This window comes from Brassica napus (assembly GCF_020379485.1).
Source record: "Brassica napus cultivar Da-Ae chromosome A3 unlocalized genomic scaffold, Da-Ae chrA03_Random_14, whole genome shotgun sequence".
Lineage (NCBI taxonomy): Eukaryota > Viridiplantae > Streptophyta > Magnoliopsida > Brassicales > Brassicaceae > Brassica > Brassica napus.
This window is the reverse complement of record NW_026013973.1, coordinates 18,589-30,928: the sequence shown is the minus strand read 5'-3', so window position 1 is coordinate 30,928 and position 12,340 is coordinate 18,589. Positions and strand designations below refer to the sequence as shown.

Sequence of the window (12,340 nt, the reverse complement as noted above, 5' to 3'; positions counted from 1 at the left end):
ATAACTATATATATACATATATATATATATATATATATATATATATATTTATATATATATAGTTATATATATATATCTATGTTAATGGAAAATCTTTTAAACACACTTATACTGAAAAACGCTCTCAGGCACTTTTACCAAAGGAAGTCCTTACTCATCGGTCCGTTGAGTGCTTAACAAGTTGACCTTCCACTTTTGGCTAAAAGCTCACCTACTTTTCTGCTGCAAATTCGAATCTCCACCGCTTTTGGTAATATCCTTTGGATAAAAGGCCTTTCTGGTTATTACTCTCCGGGTTCTTCCCCCGACCTTGTCGGAGGGACCGCCTTCTCCGGCCATATTTGCCGTGGAAGTCCGCTGCTGCCAAGCCTTCCGGTTATACAGCCCATCTCGAAGACCAGAGAAACATCTACAATGGAGCCTGCTTTGCTCCTTGCTTGAAGTCTCTTCTCTTCAGCCTGGTTGAACAAACTCCCGGGCATCCTTGCTACCGAGTGTAGCCTCAGACGAAACTTACTACCCTCTGTAGTCTCTATACCTCTACTCAAGAATCTCTGCTTTGCCCTTACCGGAGATGTCACCGCTATTCAAGAACTGAGAAAGGAAAAGGAAAGATGAATAGCTTCTGTGTTGCCGGTCATCTTTCTTTCCGAGAGAAACTAGTTCGTCGCCAAGCCGAGAAAGAGCTAGCTCAAGCTGGCTCCGAGTTTCCGTCTTCTTCTGCGCAGGTCGTTGCCCCGTGTCATGGGACCGAAGTCATGGCTCCTCTCTCGCAAGCTCTTCCTGTGGGATCTTCCACGACTCGATCCTCGTCGAGGACAAGGAGAAGGCTGCTGACTCTATGCCTCCTCCTCCAGCCAGAAAGGAAATCGTTCTGGCATTGCGTGCTCCTAGCGCTGTCCTGGATACTCAGCCTAAGAGTCGGAAGAGGAAACTCGCCAAGAGTGGCGACGGGGGGAGACTTCGCAGCAAGGTGGATCGAGCCTAGCCTCAGGACTTCGCGGAAAGGTTTGTCTCTTGTTTGAATTCTCGATCGTCTTTTGTGCATTCTTTTCTCGGACTTAGTCTTAAGAATTCTCACCGTTTGCAGTTCATATCGTTGATCGATGGGATGATCAGCGAATGTGGTTATGACACCAGTCTCCTTTCCGGGGAGTTGGTGGAGCTTCAGGGCAGATAGTCCGAAACCGAGGCCATGTTGACGGCGGCTGTCGAGGAGTCTCACTCTGCGAAAGTGTCGAAGCTCGAGGTTGCGATAGGAGAGCTTGAGAGGGACCTTGGGAAGACGGCGAGTTCCTTGCTTAAGGAAAAGAAGGCTAGGAAGGCCAAATCCTCGGACGTGCATCGACTCCAGCGTCAGATCGAGAGTGACGCGGGACTAGCGCACTGCGGGATCCAAGAGGCTACGGATGCCCTTCGTGCGGAGTTTCAAGCTCGCTTGGCGAAAATTTCTGCTTCCCTGGGTTCCCTCGAGTGTATCCGGGAGCGGGATTTTGCTTTGGCGACGATTGAGGGCGGGATGGCCGTGGTTCGGTCGTTCCAAAGTGAGACTCCCCCGACCTTGGAGGCCGAAGAGGCCCGACTGTCCGGCTGCAAGGGAGATATGGCGGCCGAGGATGGAGATTTCGGTCTCATCCTGGCCGACCTGAAATCCGCGTGATTCCTTCCGACGTGTTCAGAAGACCCAGAGGGGAAAGACCCGATGGTCGGAGAGAACGGAAGCGGCGCGTCTCCAGGCTCGGTTGAGGCAGCGGGTGAAAAGGGGCGTAAGTTCTTAGGGTGACTTGGGTTAGATCTCTTGCGAGAGATTTTTTTTTTTATGTTTCGGCCTTGAATGGCCTTGTTTGTATTTCGGGACTGGCCGTGTGTGGCTTTGAATCCTTGCCGCTCCGCGGCTTTCTTTTTATAGTACGATAATCGGATAACGTTTTTTTATGAGTTTGTGAATACTGGGGAGGAAGGTGATGAGTTGTCGTCTCATATCCTTCTTCGATTGTGAAATGTTTCATTCGAGATCTGTTTCGAGAGTTCTTCCGCGAGATGTGAACTCTGCGGGGGTGCTGAAGGTGTCGAACATAAACATAGGGGTATGGTTTAAGAATCTCTTATCTTTCGATATCATGTCTTTGAGATGTTAGAGACCAGTGCGCTGGGTTTAGGGCAAGACCTAGGTTTACTTTCGGTTTAAGGATTGTGCGGTGACTAACCGGCTATCATTTTTTCCTGTCGCGATTTCTTCCTGATTCGTATCGATGTAAAGTCCGCGATAGGTTCTCGGCTTATATGACTTGTTTGATACGAACCGAGCATCTCTCCGGAGACCGGAAGTGCTAGACCAAAATTTCGGATTTCTTTTATAGCGCTATTATCCTTGTGTCAAATGTAAGAGAGTCATCTCCGTGAGATGGCTATGTCTGTTTAGGACGTTTGTGAGTTCGACGTGATCAGCATCGGACTTGGTGGCGCGTGCCGTTGTTTTGAATATTTTGCACAAAATAAGTGTTAGTGTGTGCATATATATATGCTTTTTTGTGACGGAGGTTTCGTTCGCTTGAAAGAAATAAACTTTGAGGCATCTTTTGCGACGTCTCGCGATGCTAAAGGTTGCTTCTCCTAAGCGGCCGACTAATTTCCGAAGACCTCGTTCTGATTTTACGGGTGAGGATGTTTTGATAAGTCGAAAACACCAAAAGCGTGGTACGAAGTTTTTCGATTTTTTGGGAGTATAGGAGTATACGTACCCACTCCCCCCTTTTTTAATGAGGGGGGGAGAGCTGAATATGCCTTTCGACAAACTGCCTACGTACTCCTTGCGGAGATCAAGCCATCTCGTAGTTCAGTGATTGCGAGTTGGTTTGTTTAGTGATAGTATTTTTTTGAGATGCATCGCGTTCCAGGTTCTAGGATTTTTATGCCCTGCATGTTGGCTAAGAACCTGGTCGGACGACTTTTTCGATTTTATAGGGACCTTCCCAGTTTGCTCCGAGTTTTCCCGCGTTTCGTTCAGCGGTGTTTTGGAAGACTTTGCGAAGGACCAGAAGAAACCCCTAGTTCGGATTCCGGACTCGAATGTAGCTGATCTCATTGAGAAAACAAGCTTACTCTCATTGGTAGAGTCACTAATCCTGCTATTCAGAAGACTAGAGCTCTGGTCGACTTCTTCTTGCAACAATGGAATGTAGTGGGACGAATCACCGGAAGAGATCTGGGTCCAACTATGTTTCAATTCTGTTTTGAAACGGAAAAGGATCTTCAAACTATTCTCGGCAAAGCTCCTTTCCACTTTAAGAGATGGATGATGATCTTGCAACGATGGGAACCGATAGTGTCTGATTCATTCCCGGCTCAAATCCCGTTTTGGATCAATGTCCATGGAATTCCACTGCACTACTGGACAGACGCTACCATTGAAGCTATTGGTGCTGCTCTCGGGCCAATCGAAGTCAGGGAACCTGACAAAGCGCGTCTACGAGTTCATGTTAATGGACTAGAACCTCTGATCATGAAAATGGACCTGCAGCTCCCGTCCAGTGATGTGGTTGAAGTGGAATTGGATTATGAAAAGCTTGATAAGCACTGTTTCTTATGCAAGTCCCTCACTCATGAAAGGACGACTGTCCACTCCGCCATGATGCTAGGTACAATGTTAATGAAAAGACTGAACTCGGAATTTCCCAGCGTAATGCCCTGGAGAGAATCGCTGAAGGAAGAAGGCGTCAAGATGATCGACGCTACGCTTGTGTGACTGCCAACTCACGCCAACAAAGGGAAGCTAGATGGACAAATGCAAGACCCACCAACCGTCTATCGGGCTCCAACTCTTCTCTGAGTAGAGATGAAACACGAGGGAGTTCTGAGGTAGATGAAAACAGAAGACGCTTCGATGATAGGTACCTTGCTGGTAGGAGATATGTCTCACGAAGATCCCCTCATCGTAGCTACCAAAAGGAAGACTCAACCCGGGGCTCTCATGACTCCAGCCTTCCTAAGGAAACACATGTAGATAACCATCAACTCGCTCACTCAAGAGGAGCTTCGTCCCGGTCCAACCACTCCCTTGCAGACCCGGGTTCGAACCTCAAGAGAACAAACATTGCTTCTCGACTTTCTGACCCGCGTTCAGACCATGGCGAAGGCCGTAGCTCTGCTCTAGCAAGACTCTCACTCCCTCAAAGTGAGGAACGAAGACCATCTAAAGAGAGACTCTCCTCTAACACCCAGTCTGAAGAACGCTTATCAGCAAGGCAAGACTCTCGGAAGGAGTTAATAGTGAGGAACGTCCCCCTTCTTCAGAACGTCTTTCAGTTCAAACTCAAAGAATTAGACAGGAGGAGGAAAATATCCCTGAGCGAAATTATACTCAGAACCTGACGACTGTGTACCCTTCTCAGAATGTGGCATGCGCTGCTATAATTACTCGCCCGTCGAGTTCAAATTTCCTTGAGGACAACAGGCTAAGGCCCTGCGACAGATCCCCTATCCGAACACTTAGTGAGGATAGAGTCCATGTCTCCCTCAGGTTAGGGCCTCTTTTCTCTGAAGAGGAAAAAGAAGACGAGGACATAGGGGATGATATTCCACAAATGATGGAAAGAGCTCCATCAAAAGCAGAAGGGAAGCGAATAGCTGGCTCTACGCAGGACCATAAGCGTGCTCTCCGCAATAATAGCCACGGAGTAGCTGTTAAGAGGAGACGTGTAACCAAAAAAAACAGCTCCCCTCGTAGGAGCTCTCCTCTGAAGAAGCTAATGGCGGATGCAATTCGGACTGGTACTCGAACATCATTAAGAAGGAAGAACACTGCAGCACCGCGAAGATAAAAATCATTCCGGGTATCACAAGGAAGGAGAAGGATTTTCATCCTCTCCCAAAACCTCTTCCTTAGCCTGTGTAAGCTGGAATTGCCAAGGTATCGGGGGAACCTTGACAACCCAGCGTATTCAAGAGTTTCGAAAGAAACTCTCTCCTGCAGTGCTGTTCCTTATGGAAACTAAAAACCAAGACGATGCGCTTTTTCGGTTGTTCCAGAACTCGGAACTCAAGAACCATTATACTGTCCCCCCCATCGGTTAGCAGGCGGTCTTTCCCTATCCGGGAGAGACGATGTGCAGGTAGAAATTCTTTACTCCTCACCTAATGTGATTGATACCAGGATAGAGGCACATGGCACGTTCTGTTTCGTGTCATTCATATACGGAGCCCCTAACCCAGCAGACAGACCTTCCTTTTGGAGTAAACTGACTGAACTGGGTACAGACAGAGACGATGCTTGGCTGCTCACTAGAGATTTTAACGATCTACTTGACAATTTAGAAAAGGTTGGAGGTCCTGTCCGTTGGGAAGGATCCTTCCTATCGTTTCGAAGTTTTGTCTCCCAAATGGGCCTATGGGACCTTCAACACTCCGGCAACCACCTCTCCTGGCGTGGAACGCGTTACAATTATTTCATTCAATCTCGTTTGGACCGAGCAATGGCTAATTGTTCTTGGTTCGAGCGCTTTCCTGCCGGTAGATGTGAATACTTGCGTTTCGAAGGATCGGACCACCGCCCCATTATCATTCATTTTGATGTCTCTACTCAGCGCAAGAAGGGCCTCTTTCGGTTTGATAGGAGGTTAAAAGATAAACCGGAGATTCGACAATTGGTGGAAGAACAATGGAAACAGCACCCTCTGGAATCTGTCTTGATCAGAGTCGCTAATATCCGGCATGGAATCATCAAGTGGTCGGGGGAGCAAAATTTAAATAGCAACATCTCCATCAAGAAGGCACAAGAAGAATTAGAAGAAGCACTTTCTAACCCGGAACCAGATAACGCTCGCATTGGAGAGCTAACTGCAACTTTGGAAGCAGCATACAAAGAAGAGGAGCTGTATTGGCGACAAAGGAGTCGTATTCTCTGGCTTCAATGTGGAGATCGGAACACAGGTTACTTTCATGCGGCAACCAGGGGTAGGCGTGCTGTCAACAAATTCTCAGTTATTGAGGACACGGAGGGTAAAGCGGTCTATAAGGAGGAAGAGATCGTCCAGAGCATCACGACCTACTTCTCTCGAATCTTCTCAGCTCAGATGTCCGACTCATCTCTTACGGTTAATGAAGGGATCACTCCTCTAGTTACTGAAGAGATGAATAGGACATTATATCCCTGAGGCACTCGAGATAAAAGAAGCACTCCTTGCTATCAACCCGGACAAGGCTCCAGGGCCGGACGGTTTTTCTGCTAGCTTTTACCAGACCTTCTGGGATATTATAGGAGATGATGTGGTCAATGACATTCAAGCATTTTTCATCTCCAGTGCACTAGACCCTCGCCAAAATGAAACCCACGTTCGTTTGATCCCCAAGATCAAAGGACCACGGAAAGTTGCTGACTACCGCCCAATTTCTCTCTGCAATACGCATTACAAAATCATAGCCAAGTTGCTTACCAGAAGACTGCAGCCCCTCCTACCTCTTCTGATCTCAGAACATCAATCGGCGTTTGTCAAAGGACGAGCCATCTCAGACAATGTGTTGATAACACATGAAATCCTTCACTACCTTCAACACTCTGATGCGAAAGTGCGTTGCAGTATGGCGATAAAATCAGATATGAGCAAGGCTTTTGACCGGATTGAGTGGAGTTTTCTACGCAAAGTACTGACGAGATTTGGCTTCCATGAGGTTTGGATATCCTGGATCATGACCTTTGTGACATCAGTGACTTACTCATACTTGGTGAACGGCGCAGCACAAGGGAAAGTGAGCCCGTCTAGAGGAATCAGACAAGGCGACCCTCTGTCGCCCTACCTTTTCATTCTTTGCTCGGAAGTCTTATCGGGTTTATTGAAGAGGGCGCAGGAAACAGGAGAAGTCGTAGGGGTCAAGGTAGCTCGCGGATGCCCGGCTATTAACCATCTCTTATTCGCTGATGACACTATGATCTTCAGTAGAACAGACCCCCGAAGCTGCAAAGCCCTGATCTCTATTCTTCGGAAATACGAGACGGCATCTGGGCAGTTCATCAACTTGGACAAGTCAGCAATTACCTTCTCCTCAAAGACTCCAGGAGCAACTAAGAGACGAGTTAGAGCCGAACTACACATTCTTAGCGAAGGAGGACTTGGTAGATACCTAGGACTCCCGGAGCACTTCGGCCGGCGTAAGAGAGACATCTTTGCTGCGTTGATTGACCGTATCCGCCAGCGTTCACACAGTTGGACCACTCGTTTCCTTTCTGGAGCAGGGAAATTGATCCTCTTGAAATCAATTTTGACTGCCTTGCCAACCTACACGATGAGTTGTTTCAAACTCCCGATGTCGCTTTGCAAACAAATCCAAAGCATCCTTACGAGATTCTGGTGGGATAATACCCCGGGAGTCAAGAAGATGGATTGGGTTTCATGGGAGAGAATGGCTAGGCCTAAGAGTGCGGGTGGACTTGGTTTCAGGGAGATTGCTCAATTCAATGATGCCTTGCTAGCAAAATTGGCGTGGAGAATACTCAAAGATCCAACGACACTGTTGGCAAAGACCCTCATCGGGAAATACTGTCTTCACTCACCTTTCTTCGAAGTTCAAACCCCTGCCAGTGCGTCTCATGGGTGGCGTGGAATATTGATAGGTAGAGATCTTCTTCTCAAAGGAATGGGTTGGGCCATTGGCTCGGGAAGCGATGTTGGAATCTGGACCGAACCGTGGCTGTCAACGACGGAACCAAAGGCTCCAATTGGACCCCCAACTGCAGATACAAAAGACTGGAAGGTTTGCAGGCTCATCCTTCCTGGAACCAACGACTGGGATGTTTCAATGATTCAGCAAGTTTTACCTCTTTATGAAGAGAGCATAAGGAGGCTGGTTCCTAGTGCCTTCCTAGCACCTGATGAAAGAGTATGGCTACCTAACGCATCTGGTTTGTACACTACGAAGTCGGGTTATGCACTTGCAAAGCTCTGTGTGGGAACCGCGGATGATCAAGCCTTCAACTGGAAAAAGGGAGTCTGGCAAGTTGATACATCCCCTAAGATCAAGCACTTTCTCTGGAAGGCCAATAACAGAGCCTTACCCGTCGGCTCTGTTCTAGAAAGAAGAGGTTTGTCCCTGAATCCTGTTTGCAAACGATGCGGGGCTGTGGAAACAGAGCTCCATGTGCTCCTTAAGTGTCCTTTCGCAGCAAAAGTTTGGGACTTGGTCCCTAGCTTATTCAAACCTGTGATTGATGACGTTGGTTCAGTTACAGCCCTCCTTCAAACATGTCGAAAAATGGTATCTCTGCCTCCATCTGGGTTGGGCACTACGCCAATCTATCCTTGGGTTTTATGGCTACTGTGGACAAACAGGAACAAACTGCTCTTTGAAGACAAGTTCTTCTCCGAGGAAGCTACTATTCTAAAAGCTTTACAGGATGCTAGAGCTTGGAAAGCAGCTCAGACAGTTGTCGGAAAATCCTTTCTACCACATAGTGTGGTTTCACCTTTACATGTTACTCATGTTGATGCTTGCACTTGGTCCTCTTTTTCAGATGCAGCATGGGACTCCACCTCAGGGAACTGCGGGATTGGGTGGCTCATCCGAGACTCATCAAATTCTTTTTACGAAAGTTCCTCCGCGTACCGGCGTTACGTTCCTTCAGCTCTGGTGGCTGAAGCGTTGGCGGTTAAAGCAGCTTTGACAGCGGCAATCTCCTCACATATCAGCAGCCTTCTGGTCTGTTCTGATTCAAAGACCCTCATCTCACTCTTGAAGTTTCATGGGCAGGATGTGGCTCTGAAAAGCGTGCTCCACGACATAAGATTCCTGGCGCGCTCTTTCACCTCTATCTCTTTTCAGTTTATCCCGCGTTTAGCAAATGTTCAAGCTGACTCTCTTGCTAAAGCAGCTTTAGTTTCTATGCATGCACCTGTTTATGTTGTTGTCTGAACCTTGTTTGAAGTCTCGTTAATGAATGTTTGCTCAAAAAAATATATATATATCTATGTTTTCTACTCTTCTAGGTATGTTTTCAGGTTCAGGTGCATTTCGGAGTAAAGCTATGACTTTGGAGCATTTTGGAGCTTAAAGGACATTTCATCCGAGCTGACCATGTAGAGGTCGACGAGAGGAAGAACAATCCGTCGATGCGCATCCAGTGCTGTCGATCGACACCAAGAGATGCCTCGACATATGAAGATTAATATCGATCGATGTACACAAGTACCATCGATCGATGTCGAGACATTGGACACGCGACATTTTGGATCCAGCGGACTTGGATCCAGCGGATCCAGCGGTCGATACCTACCCTCGTCCAGCAAAAAAACCGTGCACATCGATCGACATCCATGCAGGAACATCGATCGATATTCACGCCGCAGCAAAAATCCAGGAGCAGGAGAATATTCCCTCTCCAACTAGGTTTATAGATACCTATTTAAAATGTGTTGCACCCCTGAAACCACCTCCACACACCAGAGCAGACACACAAGCAGAAAAGATGAACACTCTTCCATCTACATCAACAGGAAAATCCATGAAGAGCAATCATCTCAAGAACACAAGTTCTGCAGAAATTATTCTGCCCTCGATCGATGCATCTGTATCAACATCGATCGATACTACTCTAAAACCTAATCTTTCTATTTCTAAATTGAATGATAATGCAAACATTGATTACGGTTTTCTAACACCTGATGAATTTGGTATTTTCAGGGACCCAGATGGCAATGCACGTGCAATAGATGGAAGGATCTTACAAGTGTCCAGAGAGGACATAGCCGATATCCTTCAAGTGGCCAATGGACCTGACAAACCTATTCTCACAGAAACGTGGCACTCCAGACGTCATTCAAACCGATCCAAACAAACACGTAGGAGTCGCCACAACATAAATCAATTCAGATCTATCATGCCAACCAAAAGGCCAATCATCGATCGACGGGACAATTCAAACATCGATCGACAGGATAACACCAACGTCGACCGATAAGGATGACCCAACATCGATCGACAAACGTTATGAATTTGGAAACCGCGCTTTTGACATGTACGGAGCCAGAAAGTTCACTTGGGAACGAAGGGACGAGTATGGAGTCTACAGAGATGAGTGTGGACACGCACGGCGTAGCTGGTGAGATGATACCTGTCACAAAGGACGACATCAGGAAATTACTGGAAAGAGCATCTCTTTTTGAAGAGAGCCACATCTGTCTTCCAGAACATGCCACTTCCTTCACGCTCACAAGACTGGCACCAGAACTCTACACCAAAGATGAAATCAACGAGATGGTGACTGGTATTTGTGGAGCTCAGGAAAGACTGGGAGAGGAGCTCAAATCATTGGTAAAAGATACACATCAACCTTTGGATAGAGGCTACAATAAGCTTTTCAGAAGTATGGTAGAAATGAGGACAGAAAATGAGAGTTTACGACAACAACTTGAGAAGGAAGCCACGACCACAGTATCGATCGACGCACCACATGCACCATCGATCGATGTCAGTCTTCCGACAGCCCAGATCCCTGCAGAACCGCAATGTTCAGCAGAACACAAGGATGAATGGGAAGTCTCATACATCAACACGAGGATAAACGACGTATACTACCTTTTCAACAACAACGTGGACTGGCTGAGCACTAAAATCGAGCTACTACAGCAAGATCTGGACACCATTCGCAAGAAGGACCAACAACCAGCCACATCGATCGATGTGTGTACCATCACATCGCTCGACGCTAAGATCTCAGCCATGGATGATAGGCTGCAGACTTACGAAGACATGCATGACCACTTCGTATCACCAGTCATGCTACATTTAAACAAACTGTCTAGTCAAATACTTCATGCCCAAATGGATATTGATAAAATTACTAATCAAAATTTTTTGCAGGCAAACTCATCTTCGATCGACAGGCTACGAGGGCCTTGGATCGATGGCAAGAATCTTGTGGAGTTACTTCCATACACAGCAGCAGAGGTTGACAAGATCACATCCAAGTTCTACACTACTATAGGCACCATGGAGGAACGACTTGACAAACGCTGCGATGACATCTACTTTCCATTCGACAATAGAATCGGTGGACTAGACAGGTACGCAGAATGGCTACAGAAAGAAGTCAAAGCCATTCAAATGCAACTCGCAGCTCAACACCAGATATCAGCATCGATCGACAGGAGCGAGCGAAATCGCTCGATGGTAAGTCGCCGAGCTCGACCGACGAACACTTAATCGCATCGATCGACGCCGAGTCTACACCAGCCGGGGAGCAGCTGATACACAAAAGAATAGAGTCAATGCACGAGGAACTGACAGAACTTTTAGCATACGCCTATGACAACATAGGCTGGCACCAGGTCAGCATTAATTTCAATTGCTTTTACTTAATAATCTTAGCAATTTCAGGATAGGCTACAAAACATTTCCAATGCACTTAAGAAGATGGATGACAAATGGACAAGAAATGATGAGGCCACAAGAAGTTTCATTGCATCTTGGTCCAGAATGTGCAGAGACGACGTGGATGCTTGTTTTCCAACAAGCTGCTGTTTATCCACCAAATAGCCAGTCACTACCACAGTCAAGCTAAATGACTATAACCAAGCGCTGAGTGGGAGGCAACCAACTATTAGGTATTTTATTTTGGTTTTATTAGCTAGCATTTATTTACTTTCGTTTTATTTCTTTCAGATTTAGGAGACCCAAGTAGGAGGACCCGAATATCGACCGCCGACGAAACGTCGACATCGCTCGACATAGACAAACACACGACGATCGATGCAACATTTTCCCATTGATCGATATCTAATCCGGTCAGATAAATCTTCCTTACTTGTTACATTTCGTACATCATGAATTATTCTATTATAACTCCGGCTGAGTTACACTGGGACAGTGTAATTTAAGTCTGGGGGGAGATTTACTGATATAATTTATTTTATTCTTATATATAAGGAATTTTAATAAATTATGCTTAGCTATTGAAAATGAGACTATAATCTTATATTGATTTAAACTTGAATATCTAACCAATCTTTAGTACCATTTTAGATTTACTGATTACAAATAGCACTATAGATGCTAAAGCAGATCAGTATATCAACTACACACTTGCCTTGACCGTATGAAGTAACCAAAGCTGATTTCCAACACTAAACCTGACATAACCGCTTGTCTTGGGGCTTGGTATACATGGGATCGGATTCTTCAGACAGGTCTGGAAGGTAACGCCTTGTGTAGATTATTTATCACATTTTCTCTCTCTAAATTTCGACCCTTGAATAGTTAGTGATTTACATTTCTTCAAAAAAAAATAAAAATAATAATAATAATATAAATAAGATCTATTGTTTACTTAGGATGAGTCTGAACAGGACTTGGT

General features: G+C 46.2%; 1 protein-coding gene across 1 annotated transcript; it reads left to right on the top strand.

Annotated features, from left to right (window-relative positions):
• Positions 1-3,217: 3,217 nt before the first annotated feature.
• Positions 3,218-8,901, top strand: LOC111213522. Its single transcript, XM_048770427.1, has 5 exons — positions 3,218-3,616; positions 3,679-4,296; positions 4,392-4,770; positions 5,029-6,092; positions 6,154-8,901. The coding sequence occupies exons 1-5, from the start codon at positions 3,218-3,220 to the stop codon at positions 8,899-8,901; spliced, it is 5,208 nt and encodes a 1,735-aa protein (XP_048626384.1).
• The last annotated feature ends 3,439 nt before the right edge of the window (positions 8,902-12,340 follow it).

Coding starts and splice junctions, on each gene's coding strand:
- LOC111213522 (XM_048770427.1), top strand. CDS start 3,218: ATGTTTCAATTCTGTTTTGAAACGGAAAAGGATCTTCAAACTATTCTC. Junction 3,617..3,678: donor TCACTCATGAAAGGACGACT/GTCCACTCCGCC, acceptor GGAATTTCCCAG/CGTAATGCCCTGGAGAGAAT. Junction 4,771..5,028: donor GGCGGATGCAATTCGGACTG/GTACTCGAACAT, acceptor CGGTTGTTCCAG/AACTCGGAACTCAAGAACCA.